Raw genomic sequence first — 24,845 nt, forward strand, 5'->3', positions numbered from 1 at the left:
ACAGCTCAACAAGAATAAAGTTAACAACATTATTTAAGCAATTATAATGAACAAAAGTATTCTTAAGTCCTGTCACTTGTAAGAACAAATGAACTTCCTGAAATCTTACCAGCGTGAAAACAGACACAGAGCAATCAATATGAAACTTTATGAACACTGAAGTAACAGATCTGTAATGGAGGGACAGAATCAATAAGGAATCTAAATGAATTCAAGCCCTCTGACTTTTCAGGGTTTGCTCAAAACTGAAGGAGGTTTCTGTTCCCAAAGTGGTAATTCCTGTTCAGGAGTTTGACTGAGATGATTGATGAAGATCTTGGTGAGGCCTTTGGTGTGGTCTCTATAAATGGGATTATTTATTTAAGGCTGCAATTATCTCCTGCTAATCCCAACATCCTCTCTTATCTGCTCACTGAGCACAGAGACACTGGGGACACTGCAAGGCACAAAGCTCCTGGCCCTGCTCTGGTCACAGAGAAGCTGCTGAATTAAACAAGTTACCCTAGAGCAGGCATGTACATGTCACCAAGTGCAGGATAAAGGTGCTATGTTAATAAACTAACTGGCAAAAACTTAAAGATTCATTGTTTCATTTTTCAAAGAAAAAAAAGTTAAAAGTTGCAGTTGCTGTGAGCCTGCAGCTCACCCGGGGTGCCCAGCACAGGAATTCTGTCCCTGCCCACACCAGCAGAACCTGCAAGCACAGCCTGCCCAACCTGCAAACCCAAACCATTTCATACTGGTCAAATTCCACACCATAATGAAGTTAAACACAGATGTTAATCTTGAAATTGGGATGAGGGTTTGGCATCCCAATTAAATTCAGTTGTTACATGACCTAATATTATTAATATTTGTTAGTTATGCTGGCACTTATTTTTAATGAAATGTAACATAAGAATAGCAGCATTAAATATGAATATTTTAAAAGTATTTAAGATTTTATGAGGCTTCCAAGTATTAATTATAAATGACAAAAAAACCAGTGTGAATAGTGCATAAATGGCAATTGTGATCATTGTAGTGAATCAGAAAAATTAATAGTACTTACTGTAATGACTCTAGTAATCATTAAGAGTCAAACCCAGTAGTTCTTATAACCTAAGGAAAGTTAGAGAATTGTATTTGACAGTTAAATTATTTTCTGACTTTTAAGTGTACTATAAACACGAACTTTCCTAAATAACACAGTTGTGCTTTATTGAAGATCTAATTAATTGGGTGTGGTGTGGATCTGGTGCTAAATGGAGGATCACAAACTTACATGGGAACACTTGCAAGGCTGGTTAAAGAAAACAGATCCCACCTGCATCCAAAAAAGAATCAGCTTAAGGTTACAGAAGGTTTCACGTTCCCAGAATGTGGGGTCTTCCACACTTCTCTGCCACCCTGCTCCTGCTTCATTTTTGCCATGCAGTTCTGTTTCCCCAGCTAAGTGAGCTGAGAAAAACTCAGATAAAAGATTAGTTTCTAATTACCAGCAGTATGAGGCAGAAAAAATGGTGCTTTTCCACAAAATTGTGTCTTGCATTCTATTGCATCATGAATTCGATTAGAAACTAAAGTGTTTGCAGAAAGGAGATTTAGTAAATGTACCTTGTACTACAAAATCATTGCCTTTCATGTGCTTACCTCAGCAAAGTATAAGCACTGAAATTCAGGCAGTTCTCAGTGATACTGAGGGATAAACTTGCCTCAGATCAGTCTGCAATGCTGTGAGTAAAGCTGGCAAAAAACCAATGAAAGGGGAAAAAAACCAATCTATTCTTTAATAAATAACTCTGAAATTAGCTGATTTTTGCCATGCAGTTATTACCTGTACGTAATAAACCAGGTGAAAGTTGCCTCTAACTTTCACAAATTGCAATGGTATTTAGGCCACACTGTAGAAACTGCAGCAAGAAGAAACATGAGCACATGACAAGGGCTTCAACAGCTTCCAACCAGCATCTTTTCCACCCTTCTAACTGGAGGTAGTTCCACACTTTGAGTTACAACTACTGAGAACAAAGACCAGTCTGTTTGTGCATTGTTTGTCCATCATGCTGAGGATCCATTTAATGAGTTGCTTCTGCTCTGTGTTCCCTTGGAGTTGCTGTTTCTGTCCCATCTGAAACAGGAACAATCTCACTGGCACAATGTTCATTTTTCACAGTAGAGTCATCTGGGAATAATTTCAGGGCAACTTTGAAAAAAAAAATTAAATATTGGGATGATTAATCAGAAAGACAAGTAAATATTTCAATAAATTTAACAAGTATGCAATTTAATTTAGTGGAGAAAATGCTGCCAATATGTAACTAAAGCACATCTTTTATCTTGCACTTTACTTGGGGAATGAATTTATCTTCTGTTGAATATTACATTACAAGCCATGTTACTGAGTTTGGTATTCTCATCAGAGAAAAACTAAGCATTTTTTAACTGGAAATTTAATTATCATAGGCATGCTTTTTCTTTTTTAAGTATTAGCAACAGCAAATCACTGACAGCCCCAGTCTCACAAGTCCTCATCTGCAAAGCCACACTGAGGATCCCACAGGCCCCTTCAAGTTGTGCAAGTGGACAGTGATATATTTAAATACTTGCAAATGTCAGTTTTGGGGAAAAACCTTCTGGAACAGCACAGAAATTTCTAGGTTTTGTGTGAGTCAACTAATGAACTGAATATTTGCATGAACAACATCTGAAGACACATTATCACAGCCCTAGAAAATCAAGCTTTCAGATGAAGGTATTTACAAGATATCAAAAAGAAATTGTTTGCATGTAGGAAAACATTAATAAGCAGCAAAATCTAATTACTGCAAAAACATAAACACTGCAGCTGTAACACTTCTCTCTAACCATACCATTACAGCCTCACCAGTGAAAACAGAAGTGTCAATGCTAATGTAAACTCAGCTGCTGATATATATTCATTAGATTCAGAAAAGCTACAACATTTTTTCTTCTTACCATGTCTAATTTTCTCTCAGTGCAGATACAATCTGATACAAGGGGTGAGGTTTAGGGACACCTAGGCCTAAGGTGTATCTCCATTCTTGTCTCTTACTCCACAAAGATCATCTGAGAGCATTGCTAAAATGGGAGGTTAGGGGCAGGGATGGTACCTGTGCAGAAACCCAACTCACACGACAAGAGTTTCTGACACACACTAAAGCCTATTCTCAAGTATTCTTCCATTATTAGCTCCACTGTGAAACAGCAATTAAGCAGCAGGGAAGATTCAATGCCTTAGCCTTTTAGTCTTGATTCTAATTTACATGATTAAATCCTAACTTAGTCACTGATTACCTTCTGCCTTAGCACGCTTCGGGTTCTCATGGATTTTATTTTTGCCTTTCCTTCCTTTTCTGGGTGTAGCGGTTTTTGCCCTCACCAATCCACGATTTTCAGCATGCTTACATATATTACTCTGTTAGCATAATGAAGAACAAATATATCAATCAAATCTTAATCTATGTAAGCAATTTAACAGACACAAAGCAAATATAGTTCTGACAGACAAATTCTGGAACACTAAGTGGAAGACTGACTTAGTTAACAACTTCCATAAAACTCCTGAAGATTTTCCAGAATATATTAAAATTCTGCTTTAAAAGAACATTGCCATTTGGTGGGTATAAAATAAAATTTATCATTTTCTGCTTCCTGGAGAAGCAATAAAGTTTCACATGTAAAATCTGTATGTGGAAAAAGGGTCACATTTACTTTAAAGTGTGCACAGTTAAGCCAAAATGAGAATATGTTCTCATTGCATATGGTTTTGAAGTGAATAATAATTTCTTACTTTCCTTGCTGAACGGGTTCTAGCTACCCTAAAAGTACTCTTTAAAATAAATTTTTCAGTTCTGATTGAATTTAGTCAGAATTCAGTCACATTTCAGGCTCAAATGCTACATTTTGTTCTTTATCACAACATCCCTGAAAGTGACTGCTCTTACTTACTTTATACTTCTAAGCAGTCCACATACAAATGATTTATCAAGAAGATAGACTCATCCTTCCAGCATATCAATTTCAATTTGTGAAAGATTTACCCTGGAAATAAGCACCACTACACTATTTCAGCTGGACTGCGGTCACAAGTGTTTTTATTTTCTTAAGGTAACTACAACCCCAAAAGCCAACTGTGTCTCACAAGACCATCACCAGAGTGAGCAGTATGTTCCCAGGAACTGAAATACCTGGCTGCACTGAGCACACCTGAAGCTTTTCTCTCTCCTGTGAGTCCTCTTGTGCTGCAGGAAGGCGTGGCGCTCGTGGAAAGCTTCCTCGCAGTCCCTGCACTTCACTGCCTCCTCCTCGCAGGAATGCAGATTCCTCAGGTTGTTCAAAACAACTCGTTTTAATGGCAAGGTTTTTATTTTCAGAGTTTTGAACAAGAGCTGGGCTGTGTACAGCCCTGAGAAATGTCAATCTCACAGAGGAAAACACCAAAGAACCTTCCATGCCCTCTGCAGTGGGGTAAAATAGACAAATTAGTTTAAGATTAAACAAAAGCTGCAGCAAGATGTTGTAACTTCCCAAAGAAATCAAGCAGTTACAAGCCTGAATCTTGCTGTTTTCAGTGGAAATTCTTCAACAAATCAAATACTCCAAAAAAATCCAGTTTTAACACAGAATTTTCATGTACTTCTGGAAACTTAAAATTATATATAGGTTTTTTTCTTACTGATCAGCTCTATTTTCACCAACACTTCTTCTGAAAAACCAGAGGGTCACAGTGCCACAGGCATCAAGCAAATCATAAAACAGAAAAAGCTAAATATCTGCTACTTTGCATTTTAAAGAAATTAAAACATCAACCACAAGATGTCACCACATCTCCTTGCAGGAGGAATTTACCTGTAAAACTACAAATACATTTTATTCAAAATGTTGTGATAATATGAAGTCAGCTATAACATATTTGGTGAAATTTTGTGAAAATGAGAGATTTCACCTCTACTTATCTCTACATTATGTTGTTAGTGTTTTCGTTTAGACTCACCCAAATCACTTTTTCGAGAAAGGAAAGCACTACAATGTGGACATTGGTGTTTTGGCCCATTTTCTCCATGTTTCTGTAACACATGGATTTTCATGGTACCTCTCTGAGTGAATCTGGCCTGGCAAACATAACATTCATAGCATTTTTCACCTATTAAAAAGAAATTAAAATAAGATATGCTTAGAAACTCTACTTATTTAATATAAATTCAAATTCCCACAGAATTCAACATCCATGTTCTAACAGCAACAGTCTCCAGATCAACCAAAAGTTAATATTAGTTGACAGTGCACAAAAGGCCAAACAAGTCTCCAGAAGTTTACATAACTGATTGCAACACAAAATCTTGGCTTTCTGAGTCCACAAGTCAAACTGCTGAAGCATAAAGCCTTTCATATAATTGTAAACTAGGAATCAGGAACTATTTTAAATTGTCATCTATTCTTCCTTGAATACTTCATGTACAAAAATGCAGAATTATCTTCAAATATGCAAGGAGAGAAAGTAAACAGCAGTAAAACAGACATGGTAAGAGTGACACACCATCAGCCATTGATATTGGTGGGGAGGGAAATTAGGAAATTATTTTCTTGCCTTTCCTCCCCAAAAAGCTGCATCAGGTGTGAGTACCATTAAAAATTACATCAACACTGGCAACTGGCACAGCTTTGAACCAGCTCCAGACTGGTTCTGTGGAATTAGTCCCTGCCAGGAGTGGGTTACACTCTTGAACTCTTCCAGTTGGACTCTTGTGGTTGACTCTCATAAAAAAATAATTCAGTTTAATTGCACCAAACTGTCTCAAGATATGAACCAATGCGTGACAAGAGGGGATATTTGGAAAATTTGATTCAAACCACGCTGTCACACTCTGATTCAACCTAAAACATTAATCAGAGCACAAATTACATATCATAATTGAGCCAAGTTAAACCCTGAAGTACAGGATTGATACTCACTGCCCCTGAGATGACTTGCATGTTACAGAGCTATGACAAGAACACACTGCTTTCAATCTTATAGCAATTTAATTCTTTGTTGACCAAATTGGTTGCTGGCAATCTGGGGTCACAATAATATCTATGTTCTTAACAGAGAGTTAAAAATCTCTCATAGATACCTCTCCATGTAAAATCAACTAATTGAGAAATAAAAGAGACAACTTGACCCACAGAAAATGAAATATTTCATGAAATATTTCTCTAATATAAAAGAAGTTTAGAAGGAGCAGCAAGACTAACTACTGGGGTTCCAAGTGCCAAATCCAGAACACTGAAAGAGAACATGTTTTTACTCCAAATCACAAGATTAAAAAGGGCTAATTTTGAGACTGAAATAAGATTGCTCTATGAATATTAAGGAGCTGAGGCCCTGGGCTTGATCACTAGCCCAGAATCCCACCTGTGCGAGTTAACATGTGCCTCTTCAGTTTGTAGGCATCTGCTGGCATAGCTGCACAGGTGGCAGGGTAGGGCCGCTCTCCCGTGTGCGAGCGAACGTGGCGCCTCATCTTGCTGGCCTCAGACAGAAAGGAGAGATTTCCTAAAGCAACATCTACATTCGAGATGCATTTAATTGAAATATAAGCTATTTTACATGCTGCACCTACTGCAATTTAAAACATTGTATTAATCCCAGAATTAGCACTCTCACATTTGTGTTTTTCCCTGCACAATCAGCCTCTTGTGGCTTTAGGACACTTCTGCACTCTTTCCTCATATCTTACTTTCCTATTTAGTGTCCACATTAGCAAAATGGGAAATTGTATAATAAAAACAAGAAAGATAAAATTTTAAAAAGAGGATACCTACTACGGTCAGGCTACTTGGATATACCAAACATGAAATTCTTTGAAAACACTCAGGAAAATAAATGAAAGACCAAACTCATTATCCAGAGTCTATTCACCTTCAAGTCCCAATGAAGAACCTTAGTTAAAAAGTTTAATTCAATTCTACTTTTTTTAATGCTGTTTTTCTGATATGTTCTACATAAATATTGTAGGTATGTGATTAGGAGTTATCAACTGTTCAGTTCCTCCATTTATGAACACAATTAATGAATTCACTGCTAGATTTCTTCAAATCTACACTACTATTCACTTAAATAAAATTAAACATGACTGCCAACCTTTGATACACAAAAGTCAAATAATCTGCATGGCAGTGCTGGAGAGCTCTTTCAGCTTTCTTCATTCAGGTAAATCTTACAAGAATGGGAGTTCTGTAACAGCAGTGAATGCTGAATAGCTCCTTACTGAAACAAGGGAAAGAATAGGGTAATTTAGTATCAGCTGTCAGGCTTTTTAAAGATGCAAGCTATCAAAAATCTAATTATTAAGATAAGGTGCATGGAATAAACTTCAGGATTGCTTACAGCTTTAGATCTGGACACAGCACAAATTCAGATATTGAACATCCACTAAACTGTGACAGTTATTCTATCACAGGTGCATTTCTAAAAGCCTGTGCACCCAATTCAATTGCAATTTCCAAGTGCACCCTTAAGCAGACTCTAAGGTATTTTATTCCTGATGGAGAAAATTCTAGAACTGGAAAAAACCCATACATCATCAAATATATAAACAGAATACATTAACTTCCTTTTAGACATTAGCTAGTACTGTCCTACAGTACATGGAACGTAATGGAAATAAGGACCAAAAAAGCTTTTGTATGACCAAAACCACACAAACACATTGTCTAACACCAGTTTTAGCATTAAAAAAATAGGAGAAGCTCTTATAATGCAACTAGTTCTTAAACTAAATGAATATTCATTTGAAGCAAGACATTTGTAAATACTACATGGACAAAGAAGGGTTCCAGGAACTCAGGCTACTTGTTCCTTTTTTTCAGGATGATGGGGATGAAAAGATGTGCACACAAATGAAATGCAATGCAATGTAATGAAATGTAATGTAATGAAATTAAATGTAATGAAATGTAATGAAATAAATGCATGGCACCACACAGCTGTAACCATCAGCCTTGCAGTAACACTGCAGCTGTTACCTTGCAGTAACACTGCAGCACCATAACAGATAAACACAATCCATCAGCGTGTTCAAGGCCATCAGCAGAGCCTGGACTTCTCATGGTTAAAAAAATCTGGGCAAAAATTGTACGTACATTAAAATTCTAGCATGTGAAAACCTTCACACCCTCCCAAAAGTTTCAGTAAGGCTGTACTTACTTCCACACTGGAGTATTCACATATTGTGCACTTGAAAGGCTTCTCCAAAGTGTGCTTGTACCTCCTGTGTCGTGCAAGTTCCCCTCGGGTCACAAAGGCTGTGTCACACTCACTGCATTTATGGGGTTTGTTCCCTGCAACAATGCATGTGAGACTTTTACTCAAGACTACAGTAATGTGATTTGTTGGCCTTACATCAACATGCAAATTTTTTTAATAGAACCTTTTCTGATATTCTGATTTTTCACATACAATAAATCATAGAATGAATTGGGTTGGAAGGCACCTTAAAGCTCATTTTGTTCTACTCTCTGCCATGGGCAGGGACACCTTCCACTGTCCCAGGTTGCTCCAAGCCCTGCTCAACCTGGCCTTGGCACTTCCAGGGATGGGGCAGCCACAGCTCCTCTGGGCAACCTGTGCCAGTGCCTCACCACCCTCTCAGTAGAGAATTTCTTCCGTATATATGTACACAGTAAGTTTATAATAAACACAATTTATCACTTTGCTTCATATGTTTATATAGCTAAATGAAAACATCACAGAAAATTCTATTCTGCATGTAGGAATGAAACACAGCTGAAATCACTGTTCAGCTGACAAGAATTGTTAGAATGGTATTAACAAAATAAACAAATACACACACACAGAGTTCCTAACTACAGCCCATGTCTTCTCAGTGCGGAACGCCACAGAAAATCAGAGGAATTTCTGAGCATAAAATGATCACAGAACACAGCTCCAAGGCAGAGCCACTTGCCTGCTCACTCAGTTTTGAAGGCAGTATGTAACACAGCATTTCCAAGCCCCAGGTACCTGTGTGTGTGTTGACATGGCTGTGCAGCAGGGCTGCTGTACGGAAGGCCTTGGGGCAGAGGTGACACGCGTGACGTTTCTCGTCCAAGTGGGTTTTCAGATGACGCCTAAGACTCCACAACTTCACTGAGGTGAACGTGCAGAAAAAACAGTTGAAACTTCTCTTTTCTCCTGTTGGAACGAAGACACATTTACGCTGTACATACCACAAAATAATGACTTTACTTTTTGAAAAAATGGTACTAATTTCTAAAGAGTCCCTCTAGTCTGGGTAAAACTACTTCGAAATTCTACATCAAAGGGTTCATTAAGACTTAAGTGATTTGCCCCCAAAATTGTGTTAATTGCTGGTGATACAGTTTAGAATCTAATCCCAGGAAACCTAACTCCTACCCTTGCCCTCACCACCAAGACAGGATGAGATTTCCTCTCTAAGTACCATCTTTAAGACTTACAGCCTGTGCAACAAACTTCTTGATAACAACTGTGTAATTAGCACTAATTAAATTTATGCAAAGATTTGGAAATGGCAGGTTAAGCTATTCCCAGCTCTCTGGTGCTCCTGAATCTGTAAAGTGCATATAAAAAAATCATTATGTGAAAGCGTCTTTAAAATTACTGGTTGAATTTGAGGGGAAAAAATCAGTTCTGTGGAGAAGTCATAGAATAAAGTTCGGGGCACAAGAGTAATGAATTTCTTTTGAGAGTAACAAGTTAGGATTAAATGTGCAACAGTTTTAGTTATGAAGAAGATTTGAAACTGTGAAATGGCAAATACGTCATATTTGAAGAGTCTTTCCAGAACAGTTGTCTCAGCTCCCAAGTGTGCTCTCTGTAATGATTTTCATGCTGAGACCAAAATGCATTTCATACATTGCTTTATACCACACAGAGATGTGCAGATAACACTTCGCTTCAGTAAAAGCAAACAAAACCACTTTATTGTCATTTGTTCATTGTGGATTCATGCCCTCACAAAGGAACATTGTTAGCTTTGTTAAAACCGCTCAAACGTGTTTCCTATAAAGGCTGTAACTGAACCAGGGGACATCAACAATTCGTACAGTATCCACAGAGAGCCCCAGCCAAGATACCTTAACTTCCAGATACAACACACACATTTATAGACTCAACATCATTGATGTCATCCAATTTTTACAGTACACACACAGTTTCTAGGGAAACAGATGCTTATCTGTTCTTTTCTGAGTCAGTCCTTAACTTCTGTAATATACTTTCAGGTTTCTAACATCTTAAATCAGCCATTTTCTGTTACTCTTATTTAGCTTTGGGAAAGGCTTTGCTGACAGGTATTGATTGATAAGTGCCCACCACCCTCTGCTGGCAATGTGGAACCACTCTAAGCTCAACCATAAAACCTCAAACAAGCACATTTTGAAGCTGAATGAGTGGATCAAGACACTAAATAAATTACTAGGTTTATTCAAAGGCACTTATACAATATTAACTTTGAAATCTCCCTGGAGGTTTCAAATACCACCCACTGTTCAAAAGACCATTAATTTCTAAATGCCATCCAAAATGTCTCTCCTGAACACAAGGCAGATGACATCAGCCTGAACAAGAGCTTCGAGCACTTAGGGCTGAAGGTATTATTTCTTCTTCCAAATTTCCACAGAATTTTACTTAATCTAATCTAAACAATTACCACTGTGAATACTTAATGCAAAACTTCAACCTCAGTTCAAAATCTTACTTTACATGTCTTATTTAAAAATTAACTACAAAGATTATTAACTTTTTACCTTTTTCCTGTTGTGGAGCACCAGCCTCAAATTTTAGATTCTTGAGATTTCTTACAACTGTTTGTTCTGATGCAGTTGGATATCCCTGCTCTTTACTTTCATTGAAAGAGTCTGACAAATCATCACCCCCTTTGCAGCTCTGACTCTTTGTTTCCTCAACAGTGGAAAAAACTTCCTTTCCTTCCCCCTCTTCAGATGGTCTCAGTTGCTGGATGTTATTTTCAGATGCAACGGCATCATTATCTCTGTTAATCTATTAAAAAAAATGTTTTACAACTTTCTCAATTAAAGGCAAATCAACTGAGCAGTCAACAAAATGCAAGCCACCAATTTGTTCTGATTTTCAGTCTTACATGTCATGGACAAAATTTGCATTTGGCATACAGCAGCCTAACTGATAAGTCACAATTAAGTAAGAATAATTATTAAAATTATGTCCTCTCTCCTCAAAATTTTATATAAAATTTCAGAGCATCATTTTAAGTTTGCAGCCCTGAGAACACAGAAACACGGATCTTTATTTTTTAAAGAAAATATTTTAAATTTCATTTCAGTACTTTTAAAAGGAAATTAGAAGTATGCTCCTTTTGTTTTTTTAAACAAATTTAGGACTTTTGCAGGCTAATTGTAATGTTTTCTCTGTCATTTACCAATGAACCAGGCTGTGATACTTCTTGCATTAGCTAGACTCAAATATGGCAATATGACCTACCTCAGAAATCATCTAGTGATGCATGAATTTTATAAGAAAAAAAATGTAGTGTTTAATTGTAGAACCAATATAATAGCTAGCACAGAACAAAACAGCAGTGTTTGCATGTCCTTTTAACAAAATTAATTTCAAATAGGACTGTATTACGTAGCCAGCTTTAACAATGACTGCAGGATTGAGCTAACTGAATTAAGGAGAAAAAGGGAAATTCTGTAGTGCCACTTAAGAGATGGAGGCTATCAAACCAAATAGTACAAACTGATGAACTAAATAAAAAACTTGTCTGAATTTCAACAGTTAAATATCGTGTTGACATCTTCTTGATAATCTGGGTCTCTTCCAACTCAGAATATTCTCTGAATCTAGAAAGTCTAAACGTCTAGTTTGTCCTTTTTAAAACGAGATGAAATTATAAAAAGATGTACAGAGGACTGAATACTTAAGCCAAATAAATAACATTAATGCTTAATTTCGAACCAAATCGGTGTGACAGTAGAAGCTAACAGGGAACAGCATATCTCTAATTCCACTTTATGCAGTACTTGTACCTCCATCGGGAGCGTGCCTAGTGGTTTATCTGCCGCCTTGCTTTCTGCACTCTTTACTTGCAATGTATGGGTCTGCGGCTGCTCCGAGCCATGGAACACGGAGATGCTGTCCCGCAGGGTCAGGGCCATGCCCGGGGGCACGGAGAGCACCGAGCCCGGGCAGCGCCCCCGACCCGGCCCGGGCAGAGCCCCCGGTTCGGGCAGGGCAGAGCCCCACGGCCCGGGCAGCGCCCTGCGGGCTCTCTCCATACACACGGGCCGTAGGCTCGGCTTTATCACCTCCCGGGACACAGATCAGGGCCCTGCGGGCTCCCCGGTGTCCGTCCCCTCCCGGGCCACAGGACTCTCCGGGACTCGTGTCCCGCTCGGGCCAGCCCGGCCTCGCCGCCCTTTCCGCTGCAGCCCCACGGCCCCGCAGGCTGCGGAGCGATCCTGTTCGAGGTTAAACACCAGGGCAAACCTCGGCCGTTCAGGACCAGCCCCAGCCCTGCTCCTCGCCCGGGGCTCCCCCGGCCCAAGGCCCCTCTCGGCCGCTGCGGGCGGGTCCCCCCGGGCTGTTGGGTCCCCCCGGGCTGTTGGGCCGGGCCCGGGCTGCCCCTCCAGGGGAGGCGGCAGGGAAGGGGCTCAGCACCTGCCGTGCACCTCGGCATGGCCGCCTCTGCCATCCTCTGCCTCCCTGTGCCCCTCCGTCAGCAGCAGCTGGTGTAGGAGCCCACTCGTGGGTAGCAGCTTTGGGGGACAGCTGCTTCTCACCTGTTAATTCCCTCCAAAACACAAAGCCCCGAACCTGCAGAGGTTTCTCTCCCAAGGATCCAGGTGCCCGATGCTCCTTGGTCCCCATGCATGGCAAGACCTGTCAGAGCAGCTGCCGTTTTCTCACCCTCTGGGCTAGCAAAAATGAAGATCTCTGAGCCTTAATTGTAGGCCCTTAACCTTCTGCTCCCACTTGGCTGGAGACCGCGGGGCTGAGCTCGATTAGTTTCTCCACTTGGGAAATATCTGAAGCACTTGCCGTGTTTCTGTGGCGGAAAGCCTCCAGCCGGGAGCCCGGCGCTGGAGTGCCGCTGAAGGGCCGCCTGATGCTGCCGCCACACAAGTGTTGTACAAAATTGGCTCAAGTGGCTTTGCAGAGGCAGTGGAGCGATGTACAAGCATCGTTACACTGTTCCTTAGGCCAGGATTGGTTATTCAGTGAGAACAAGTTGAAATACTTCTTTCTCCAAAGGCATTGTGAAAATGTCTTTGAGGTAAACTTGCACAGTTTGAGTGACTTAACATTTAATCTTGTGTACCCTTCTAGACTAGTAATTTCCAGCCATCAAACATTCTATAAAACCCACTTACTTTGAATACTCTATTATATGTCAGTGCAGATGACAGATTTGGAGCTTTACCTCTAAATATTAGCTCTGTGCATTGCAGGGTACAGTACACTGCACAGGGACTGCAGCCCAGTATAGTCTGGATCCTGTTAAACTGAATTACCAAACACAAATCCAAGCCCCAAACCAAGTGGTGCCTTTCCTTGTCTGTGGAAGTAACCAGTACAACTGGCATTTGTGAAAGATCTGTAGCACAAACAACAGCTCACACAACTACCCTCAGATTAGGTGGGGTTATTAGACCTCATCCTCAGAGATATCAACTGAAAATCTCATAAACACCCTTGACAACAGCCACTCCTATCCACAGTTCTGTAAAATCTTAAATGGAGAAATAATACAACATGTTTACATTTAACAACTGCAGGTTAGTCATAACTATCTACTGCTTGGAATCAACACAAATCCAAAGCCATTATTTAAGGCTGAATGTCTATTCCAGCAATTTAGTGCTGATATTTTGGTTAGACACCACATTATTCATCATCCACAAATCCACAGGCTCTCAAAACTAAAGAACAGGATGCAGAGTACACAATATATTCACATAATTACGCTGCCAGTAACTGTGGCCAGAGATTTTACTTCTTACACATTCCTAAATCTTTTCAAGTTGCTCTGTATACTGTGCAATTATGATAGTTGAAGGGCACTGTAGGAAAAAATTTGCTATAATAGTAGACCATCCTTTAGGTTGTTTTAATGAGGTTTTCTGCACTTCAGCAGTCATCAACTTCTAAGAGCTGTCCTGCCTTGCACTTCTGCATTATTAATACCAGCACCATCCATGCAGCTACAGTAAAGGTTTGTCATTATTTCCATTTTTAACCGATATTTCCAAGGATTTATAGCTCAAATGCAGAATGGCCCTTCAGTTCATTTCTTGCTGAATTTAAAGGAACCACTTGGATCAGCAATCTACGAATTCAGCCAGTTTCTGAGTAGGTTTTGACACGCTAGAGGTTAACAGCTCCATAATGGCCATTATGGTGTGTTGTGTGAGCAGTCTCCAGTTACTGCTGCTGCTGCATTGTCTATCTCTAGCTGCAATCAAGCTTCTACCCACTCCTCTGGGAGTCTGGTTCCTTCTAACACATCAACAGCCTGCATGAAAAGTCTATCACGAAAGAATAGAGATGTATTTTGCATTTTAAGTCATAATTATACTTTGGGGGGTAAATGTTCAAAACGAATTATTGTTTGTTAGGAGTATTTCATAAGGAGCAAAAGGAATTTAATGTAGGCACATTTTCTTGTGCTAAAGTAACATTACATAAAGAAACAAAATTCAGCCACAGAATTGCAGATAAATTACTGATAGGAATCTACCAGTGCATGAAAGTGAGTACATGGACAAGTAAAATCGTCAATCAGCAGAGTAAATTTCCTTGGCTGCGCTAAGAAACTGTGTTCTGATCTGCGGTTTTCCACCCAAGTATAAACAGTGCAGCTGATTTTTTAAAGTAAAATACTGGGTTATCTGTTCAGATTGTCAGTCTTAAATCTGAATAATGTCTTTTATAATATTTAAGATGTTTAATGTGTGTTAGGTGGAGCTGATTTTTCAAAAAGCTCCATTGCCATATACATAAAGCATATTTGACCTTGAATGTAGTTCAAGGTTTGCTTCCCTTACTGTGTTTTAGAAACTCACTTTGGATGACTGCAGAGGCTGTTTATCCATCCTCCCTGGTGATGCTTTGCACCTCCATCACAGGTTCCAAACTGCAGTCCTCCGATGCCAATGGAAGGATTGCCATCAATTTAACAGGTCTTGGAATTAGGCCCAGAATAGATAACTATGTGAAGCAATGACAGTGGGATTTATTTACACATTTTTGACCTGTCCACAACCTGTAGAGTAAATCAGGAATGCTGCAGTGCACTTGAAAGAGAAAAGTGAAAAACAAAGAGACCAAAGCATAAAACCCCAAAACAAATAGGTTCAAATTTAACCTCCAGTGCTCATAATTGTTTCATTTATGACACTCTACCTTGTAGCTGAAACCTCCATTCTTCTCCAGAACATGACTCCTGTTAGTCTAGGAGAAAACCCAGTCTTTGTTGTGACTTATTTTGACAGCTTTAATATCATTTTCCACCTGGCATCTGGAAAGTTTTCCATTTTCACTTTCCACCAATGTCTCACTTTTGTTTCCCAGCATGTGTCGCGTTCGCGCCGCACCTGTCAGCGGTGTGCGCCTTAGCGCCGCAAACACGCACGCCTCCCCTCTCCTCCCACCCCAGGGACAAGCACTGCCTTCAGCACCTCTTTTGCAGTGAGATATTGCCCCTCTCCACAATGACAGCACCAGATCACCTCCTTCACGCCATCACCTGCTTTGGAGAAAGCGGAGATACTTTTAAAATCTTCTAATTCATCTGGCTCCTTGAAATGTTGCTCAGGTCTTGAGGTGTCACTAAATGGTCGAAGTCTTTTTGCTGTATTTTTTGGTGCTCCTCGTTCCTTTAGTGTCCCACTTTCACAAATATGAAGCATTTCTTCAGAGACCACCAGAACCCTTAATTTAAAAAAAAAGAAAGCACATCAGCTAATGAGTGAGATAAAAAGTTATGTTCTTTTTGATGCTGTTCTAAGCAACTGAATCTTGCAGATTCAGAATTAAGTCAGTGCTTCAGTGCTGGCCTGGAATATTCTCAGGAGAAAATAAATATACTCAGTTTGATCACTTGGAAAGAAGAATATTATTAATTTTTAATTTTTTTCCCCCAGACCTCTGGTCCAGAGATGGAAGCTACAGTTCATTTTAGCAGACATCACTTAGGATTTAGATCTGACTTGGATTTGCCTGCCCCAAAGAACACAATTCTCTGCTCCCTATTGCTGCAGTCATATAAAAAACTAGTCAGACCTCAGACCCAGGAACATCAGAACATACAGTCCTACTTGTTTCCTTGCTGAATCCCCAAAGCAGAGAGAAGATGGGAGCAGAGCAAAGCAAAGCCAGATGGAAATCATGCTGGAGGGTATTGATTGACTAGTGTCTAGGCAGGCTATAAATTACCACTTCTCATGCAAAGAGGAGGGTGAGCAGAGCTGCAGAGCTGTCTCAGGGCACAGTGCTTGGACTGTGCTGTTCATGCAGGATCAGCTAAATTCGGGTTCTGCCTAAGGCACAGGGAAAGCCAGGCTTTGCTCTCCCTCCAGTGCTCATCTTGACTTGGAGGAGACAAATCATTTCTGTAAACATGAGTGATTCTTGCAGCAGAACAAAAGCAACTCTGATTAAGTTACAAGACTTAATGCTTTCAAATATTGTCTATGCTCTTAAAATCCTGCTCCATACTGTAAATGATTCTGATTATATAGCATGACAAAAAACCAAGACCTAACAGAGCACAAATGTGGGTTATATAAAAGGGGAAGTATTTAGCATAAGCTTATTGGAGCTGAAAGTACCAGGGATGATTGATTGCTTAGGCACAAGTCAGGGAAGTGGTCTAAAAATTATTAACCATAATTGCAATTTGTCTACTAACTGTTTCATCTAACATTATGATATATTTAGAAACAATAATGCACAATTTACTCCTTGTGGCAAACAGCAGAGCTGCGTGCCTGGATCTGTTTGGAAGAAGGATGTTTATTGGGAAGCATATCACTTATTCCATTTCAAAAGACATTAGTGTGGTTATGCAGTTAACTACACCTCAGTGACTTCCACTGTTTTTACAGAATACTCTTTAATCCAACAGATAGCAAAGAAAGTTTTTAATACAACTTGCCTTAGTTAGTTATTACAGGTTTCTGTTGCTGTTTGTGCAAGGGTGGAAGAGTTAAAGGTTTAAAAGGCAGAAAGTTTTCCTCTTGTTTTGACTAAACTAGGGGAAACGTGCTGGAGCTGTGCAGAATTTGATTGCCAAACACAGATAGAAGATACACAGTGAGAAAAGATAGTAAAGGTTTAACCCAGCTGATGTAAGAAACAAACTCCAAGGATGCCCATGTTTCCTTCTTTTATCAAAGCACTGTTAATCTTTAATCAGGAAAACAGTTCTGAGAACAGTTCTTTGTGCACAGCGGAACAGACACCAAAACTTAGAAGTTAATAGGATCACTGAAGAATGAGACTATTAAATGATTGTCCTAATAAATCTGTGAGTGACATGTACAAACCCAGAGGAGTTCAAATTCTGCTTCCACGTGGATGTGCAGCAAGTCCAGGTTAAACCTTGCAAAATCAGCAGTAAGGAGGCAGTTGGTGGGTTCAGAAGAGCATTGGGTTCTTGTGCACTTCTTTCCAGCTCAGATAACAAATCCTCTTGGGCATTAAACTTTCTGAGGAATTCAAATCAACTTCTTAATTCAAAAATCTAAAGAAATCAAGAAAATTTAAGAGAGTATTTAACAACGTGTACATTAATGTCACTTCACTGAACAGCAGGTGATGTAGTCCATGATATTTATCAGCAGAAATACCTTAAATCTTAGTTTTCACACTGCTACAATGTTGAACCATCACTTAAAGTCCACAACCAGCTAGCCCCAGGCCTCTCCATCAGGAACTGGTAATAGAAATATGGTATAACAGGCTTAGTTGTACATCTTTTCTGCTCCTGTAAGAAACAAAGTCAATTTTAGAGTCTTTGTAACTTAAACACCAAGATGAGGCAGTGTCTAGAAAGCAGATGAGAATACCTGGGTGACACGTTTTGTGAATCACAGTTATTACTCCATTCAGAGCTGCCTCTACAAACTGAAAATCTCTTGATCTGTCATTCATACCCATCTTTTGTTTAAAATATTATGGGCAGAGAACATCTATGCTTCACCTAAAATAAAAAGTGCTATACTTAGTGCTATTTAGAGCAAATACCTGAACCTTAAAAGGTTAGCAAGTGCATGGGGGTTTTAATTTCATTTGCAGAATGCAAGATTGCTATTCATTTGTACATGGTGGTTTAATCACCCATGTAAGAACCTTCTCTTTACATGAACAGTATTGATATACACATATATCTTCCTGAATCAGTAAATTTGGAGAGTTACAGATGGTCAGTCAAAGATGCACACATAGCAGTCAGAATTCTGTCTTCCGAAAAGCATAAGAAAAAAACTCCCATGATTTCCAGGGTCCAGTTGAACTCCTGATCTCTCTACTGAGTGTTGTTTGTAGAAATAATCATAATTGTGGCATTTGTCTGGTAAGAACCATTTACACTGACCAAACAAAAGTGTCTTTACATTGAAAAAATCCCATCATTGTCCACTGATGTTGCCTTATGCCTCTTCGAATGGTGCTGAGCAGAAATGTACAGTATGTAGGATTTCACCTGACCTGTTAACACTTACATAAGAGTTTTCCAGTAAACAGAGGATTCGTTACAGGGATTATTGGTTTTTGTGCAATGTTGATTTTCCTTCAGCTGCCAGGTTCAAGAACCAAAAGGTATGTAGTGCTTGACATAGGCACTTTTGGCTTCTGACCTTTAGATGTAGCTTGGCTTTCATTTCTGCATAATCAGCTTTTCTATCCTGTTGTTTGGCTTTTAGTGTTATAAAATGCTTGAAATATTAATCAAAGCTGTTTTCCTGGGGAAAAAGTACAGAACAAATCTCACTTGAAACAGAAGACAAGGTTTAGCCCAAGTTGCTGCTTTTGTGTTGCTATTGAAGGAGAAAACAGTTTCTAATAAATGCTTTTCATTTCAAGTAAGAACTTACTATTTCCATTACAGTAACCCAGAGAGAACCCAGCAGGGACTGTCTGTGGCACAGACAAAAATGAGAAGAGATAATTATCATGTTTAATTAGCTTTTAAGTTTCTCTAGCTGGGAACTATCAACCAAACTAGGAGAATTCATAAGAACAGGGAGAAATTGGCATTGTCACCTCCCAACCACCTTCCTAGGAGATGATAAAGGCTTGGGGGTGTAGCTACATGTCCAAAGTCAAAATGGGAAATCCATAGCAGAGGAAGAAACAGAACCTAAACCTTCAGAATCTGCCCCCACTCTTACTGGTTAAAGCCATCCTTCTTCAAAGGAGTCAACTCAAGAAGGACGTACAGAACTGTGACAGTGGGTCAGACTGCAAGTAAAAAGGGACTGAAATGTTGAGGGAGAACAAAGGTATGTGGGAGGATTTAAAGAAAAGAGAAAAAGCCTGTGGCACAGGTAGAGCTGGGTAACCCTGAAAGGACAGCTGCCAGCACAGAGCTGCTAGCAGGCAAAGCATCACAGAGAAATAATGAACAGCGTGCAAGAGGAAGGAGCCAGGGGAGCCAGCGTTGTCCCATCCTACAAAAAAAAACCAAATTTAGAATATAAAAAGGTGCTTCCCTGTCATTTCTTCATGCCTGAGGAGGTGAGGTCTCTGTAAAGGGCACAGCTAGCAGAACACCCCAGGAAGCTGAAATTCTTGAACAAGAGGTGCTTGAACTCATGTGCAAGGGTTTGTCTGTTCCCTACTCAAGTAGGAAGCAGGAAGTCCTTGACAGCTGCAAGCACACACCTCTGTGGTAAAGAGATTTCACCCCAGCAAGGGTAACCATTTTTATTTGCAAACTGGATTTGGAGCCATTTGGGTTTTGTGGGACTGAGCAGAGCAGATGCTGAAGGGTAAAGGGAACACAAACCTTTTGCTGACTGTTTTTCACTCTGGTTAGTATGATTGTCCCCTTCTCTTCTGGCTGTGGTTCTGCTGTTCATCCAGCAAAAAAATCCTGCAGTAATCATGCAAAAATCATAATTCTGTTGTGGCTAGGGTAAAAATCAAAGTCTTGGTGGGCCCAAACTCTCCACATGACTGAGACCTACTGCAGAGAAGGGCTCTCAAACTACCAGAATTACACATACCTGGCCACTGGTCAGGTGCCGGTGCCTACAGAGCCTATTACTCACATACACTGATCCTTGACAGGCTTTTTTTGGAAAAATAACAGCATTCCTTTAGGGAAGAGTCCCCAGATTAGAGTCACACCTCAAGAAATGGCTCCAGAGGAGTGACTGCTTATAAAGTTAAAATTACATGTCTCAATCCCATCTCCAGTCTAATCATGATAAATCTGGGTATTTTTTTCCACTCCTCCACCATCAGAACAATCCACTTCATTTTGAACACTGGCCAAAAAAAACACATTGCCTTTTGTAGGGATCCACAAACAGCATATTTTACAATCTGCCCAATCCTGTATGGATTAGGGTTGGAAGGGAGGTGAGCAGGAGGCAAAGCGCGGTGCCCCCAGCTCGCTGCTACCTGTTGTGGCCGGTGGCAGAGGCTCAGTCTCAGGGCTCACACGTGGAGGGGAGCGTGGCACACGTGGCAGGGCCCCCAGCCCTGCTGCAGGTGGGTCAGTGCTGAGGAGCTGCTGCCAGAGAGGGGCTGTGGGGCAGAAATGTGCCCGGCACCGTGCAGGGTCTGGAACGAGCCCTTGGCTCCCTCACAGGCGCTTTTGCAACCTCAGGCAATTTGCACGGTTCACGTTTTCCTTTGGAAATTGAGAGAACGATCCCTGCCCTGCTCTCTCTGAGCTTGCAAGGGCTGCCCTTGGGTCTGGACTCTGTGGCATGCAGTCCAGCAGCTGTCAGAGAGTGCTCAGTGTCAGCTGAGCAAAACACCACAGAAACAGCAATCCAGAGGCAGTGCTCTTCCCTTGGTAGAGCAGCTCAGAGAATCTTTAAAAAACCTACAATTTTATAGCAAAATACCCAAGTGACAAACTCCTTGGAGGTGACAATATGTAGGAGAATTAGCAATGGGAGGGAAGTAGAATTTCTGAGTATTATTATATGCCATTAACAACTTTCAGATCTCACTCTGAGTGCTTTGTTGCACCTTGGTTTGTAGTGATGAGTTAAGCTTCCTTTTTCTGACACTTTTTTTGAGCATCTAAAAACCTTTACATTTACTGAGTTCTAGTAAGTCTGAAAAGCCTGAAGTGCTGAAAAACTTCTGTTTTGAGCAACCTGAATGGTGTCCATCAAAGCAAACATCCTAAAACCCCTCCTTTCAAGGCACTTGTTGAACACTGTCATCTTGAAATGTCAGATTCACACACATTTAAATGATTTGACAGCTTCCAAGAAGGCACCTGATAAGCATCACATTCAAGTGTCAAGAAGCACAGAGAAAAAGTGCCAAAAAAAGTTCAATCAGAAGAAATCGTATCAGCTATTAGATGAGCATTATAATGCAGTTACTACTAAAAAAGGCTTCTCATTTAAATGGAAAATAAACTTTACATTCAAGACAACTATTTTTTAAAAGGCCTTCCATTTCCCCATACCACCTCCTATGTTTGCCATTTGTGAAATTTTCCAGAAACTGAGTCCTGACAGCAGCACCCACTGGTACTGGGTGACACTTCAAGACCACTGAAACTGAGCCATTGCAAGTGCTACATCTGGGTTTTTGTGTGGGAGACAGTGGGTGTTATGAGAATTCACTGTCTTCACATAAAACCTTTAATGCCTTCTGTTGGCTTTCTAAAAGCTGAATCTCTAAATGAGAAGATTCTTGAAAAAAATCCTGGCCTTGATTTGCATATGCTCCAGTTATTTCACTGCACCAAATACTATGTGTGTTTTATATAGGGGCTTTAGACTTACTGTGTGTTTGTGATATGCTTTGAGATCCTCTGATGGGAGGTGTTACCTAAATACAAGTAATTTGATGCTGAAGTGTCTAGAATTCCCAGTGGACATCTGTACTCGAGCCCTGCTGCCATCACAAATGAAAAACATTTGGAATCCTTAATGTGATTTTTAATGGACATATGTTCATAACACAGTGCCACCAATTTGGCATATTTAGTGTCTTCTCAAGAGAAGCCCACAGTTTGTATAGCAAGATTGTGGGAGGTTAGGATTGCAGTGCTAGAAAATTTGCACAACACCTGCCTGACTGTAATTTAATTGGCAGAAATTAATGCTCTGGGTTTGGGAATTTTTTTATTCCTCTCAAAACCTAGAGACACGAGGACTGATTCTGCTGTATTACACTGTTTTATGTAAGATTTTATTCTGATTTTATTTGTGCTGCAATATGATAATTTCCTGGTCTACTCTCTTCCTGACAACTGAGCATTGCTGGCTTACTCTCAGTTATTTCTATGTACACTGACTTACCTGGCCAACAAAAAGCACTCAGTATTTTTGTACTTCTCTGGAAAAGGGCTCTGCTTAGTATTACTACAGATTATGCTCAATTTTATTTTTAATGAAGGTACTTTATGACATGTTTTAAAAGGAAAATATTTCTCATCAGCTCCACCAGCAACACAGTATGTGGACTCTTAAGAAAAACACCAGCTTTGCCATTATTAAATTGCTTTGGGATTTTATCTTTGCTTATATCACAGCCCTATCTGGAGCAGTCTTTAGCACCTCTTATCCCACCAGATTTTTGTTTTCCTTTTCAGGAATGTTTGGCCTTGCCATGCATCAAGGACAGCCCCTCTTACCTCACTGTTTTCTTCCCTTATTTACAAAACACAATAAAAGGCTTTGCAAGGGAGATAGAGGGTGCAGTCCCAGAGGGTGTTCCTGCAGAGAGAGAGTCAGCTCTGCAGTATTTTAGACTTGCAGGTGGGAAGGTGAGCTACAGTCCTGATCCCTGCTGCTCTGCCAGCCTGGCTTTTTGGGGGGCTGCAAGTCACTGCTGGCTGCCCCTGCAAGAACCTTGCTGGGAACAACCCACTGCCTCACAAACCTGAGCAACTGCTGGGTTGTGAACGCCCTTTATACAAGATAAGTCAATTTTGTTGCTTTTCAGAACTCCCTGAAACTTAGCTGGGAATCCCAGATTTCCTGTTCTGCAAACTACCAATGACAACCATGGTAAGAACCCCATCAATAGAAAAAAGTCACAAGTTGGCACAAATGCATCACCTTATCCAGGCTCCAGATGCTTTGCTAAGACTGGGTATAAATAGAGGGAGAGGAAATGGCAGCAGGGCTGTTTCTACAGTTCTATTTGTCTGAAATACTTCAGTCTTCACACACCCAGACTGCATGGACAAATAGACTTGAAGACCACCTTTCTTTATGGCCACAATTGTCTAAAACGGAATAGGGGAAGCTAAAGACAGGCATGCAGAAACAGAGATGAGCTCAAAGTGTCTGAGATGACACTCAAGTGTCTGATATCACACTGAGATAACCCTCAGAATTATAAGAGTAGTAGTGGCTGTTGATAGCAGATAGTGCCACAGCTGAAACAGATGCAGACTCAGGTCTGTGTGTGTGCACATGCACACAGTGCACTTCACCCACAGAACAATAGTGTGCAGCCCCAGTCCTGAGCAGTTCTGTGCTTTTGCTCTGAGTACTAATTTAGGGATGGGTTAATCTTTTATGACACCTTGCCCCCACAGAACTCCCAGTAAAATAAAACATAATATTTGAAAGAGGAGGTTAATTATTGAGACAGTTGCCACTCTGCCTCTTCTGAGGTTGTAGCGATAGGAAATAACTTTCATTTGCAAGAGCCTAAAACAAGCCATAAACAAAAACTTCCTTGCCTGCACTGAAGGAACCCCAACACTTAGATTTATACTGCTAGGGATGTTTTTAGAACTGCATAGACAAAAATAAGAGCTGTGGGCCTTACGTAGTGGTTATTCAGGCCTGTCAGTGCTCTCTGTTGAACTTTATACCCAGATCAGGCAATGTTCCCAAGGTGAGTAAACACCCCTTGGACGAGCCTCCACTTCACAGCCAGCTAGTGACCATCTGCCTGCAAAATGTGCCAACTGCACTTTGCCTCTGTGCATGACCTCCGTGTTCCTGGTTCCAGAAACTCTTTGTACTCAACCTTTCCCACACGCCGAGAAGTTATGACGTTTTTGATTTCAAAGCCAAAATGGATCAAAGTTTGGTTAAACTGCTAAGTTTTGTAACTGCTTCAAAACAGGGGCTAAGAACCTCCGCTTTCAGCATTCATTAATCAAGCCTGTTAAATGATTACCCTGCCAGGGCTGCTTTGTTGACAACTCTGCATGATGACAATGTCAGTGGCACTGTCCCAAGACACATCCAGTGGTGATGTAAAGGCCAAGCCTCCTTCACCTCAACTGGTGGGATGGACACTACCATGAAGAATATTTAAGGAAGGAGGTGCATCCTTGGAAAGCAGCAATTGCAAAAGAGCTCCAAAGCAAGAGAAACGGGCTCAACTGAGAGGTACAGCAAAGTCCTCTCTGGCATCCAGCTCCAGCTTCCATAGACAGTAAGTAGAATGGCCTCTATTTTTCCATCTTAAATTAGTAGAATGGCCTCTATTTTTTCCACCTTGATCCAAATTCCCTACCTTGATTTTAAAGCAGTACATAATCAAGTCCATTGCAAATTCTTTGCGTTACATGTTGTTAGGCTTTGTGACGCTGTTTAGAACGTAGCTAAGCTAACACACCTAATCTATTTGCTTTTCCATTGTGATCAGTATTTTACAGCCATCAACAAGAACC

General features: G+C 40.4%; 1 protein-coding gene across 1 annotated transcript; it reads right to left on the reverse strand.

Annotated features, from left to right (window-relative positions):
• Window positions 1-3,673: 3,673 nt before the first annotated feature.
• On the reverse strand, window positions 3,674-12,162 carry CTCFL (CCCTC-binding factor like). Its single transcript, XM_054274883.1, has 8 exons — window positions 12,028-12,162; window positions 10,774-10,981; window positions 9,008-9,178; window positions 8,192-8,325; window positions 6,398-6,515; window positions 4,997-5,146; window positions 4,210-4,345; window positions 3,674-3,686 (listed from the first exon to the last, which is right to left on the reverse strand). The coding sequence occupies exons 1-8, from the start codon at window positions 12,160-12,162 to the stop codon at window positions 3,674-3,676; spliced, it is 1,065 nt and encodes a 354-aa protein (XP_054130858.1).
• Window positions 12,163-24,845: the final 12,683 nt, after the last annotated feature.

This window comes from Melozone crissalis, unplaced genomic scaffold, assembly GCF_028551555.1.
Source record: "Melozone crissalis strain CALT ecotype California unplaced genomic scaffold, PUWL_Pcris_2 ptg000017l_1, whole genome shotgun sequence".
In the NCBI taxonomy this organism is placed as follows: Eukaryota; Metazoa; Chordata; class Aves; order Passeriformes; family Passerellidae; genus Melozone; species Melozone crissalis.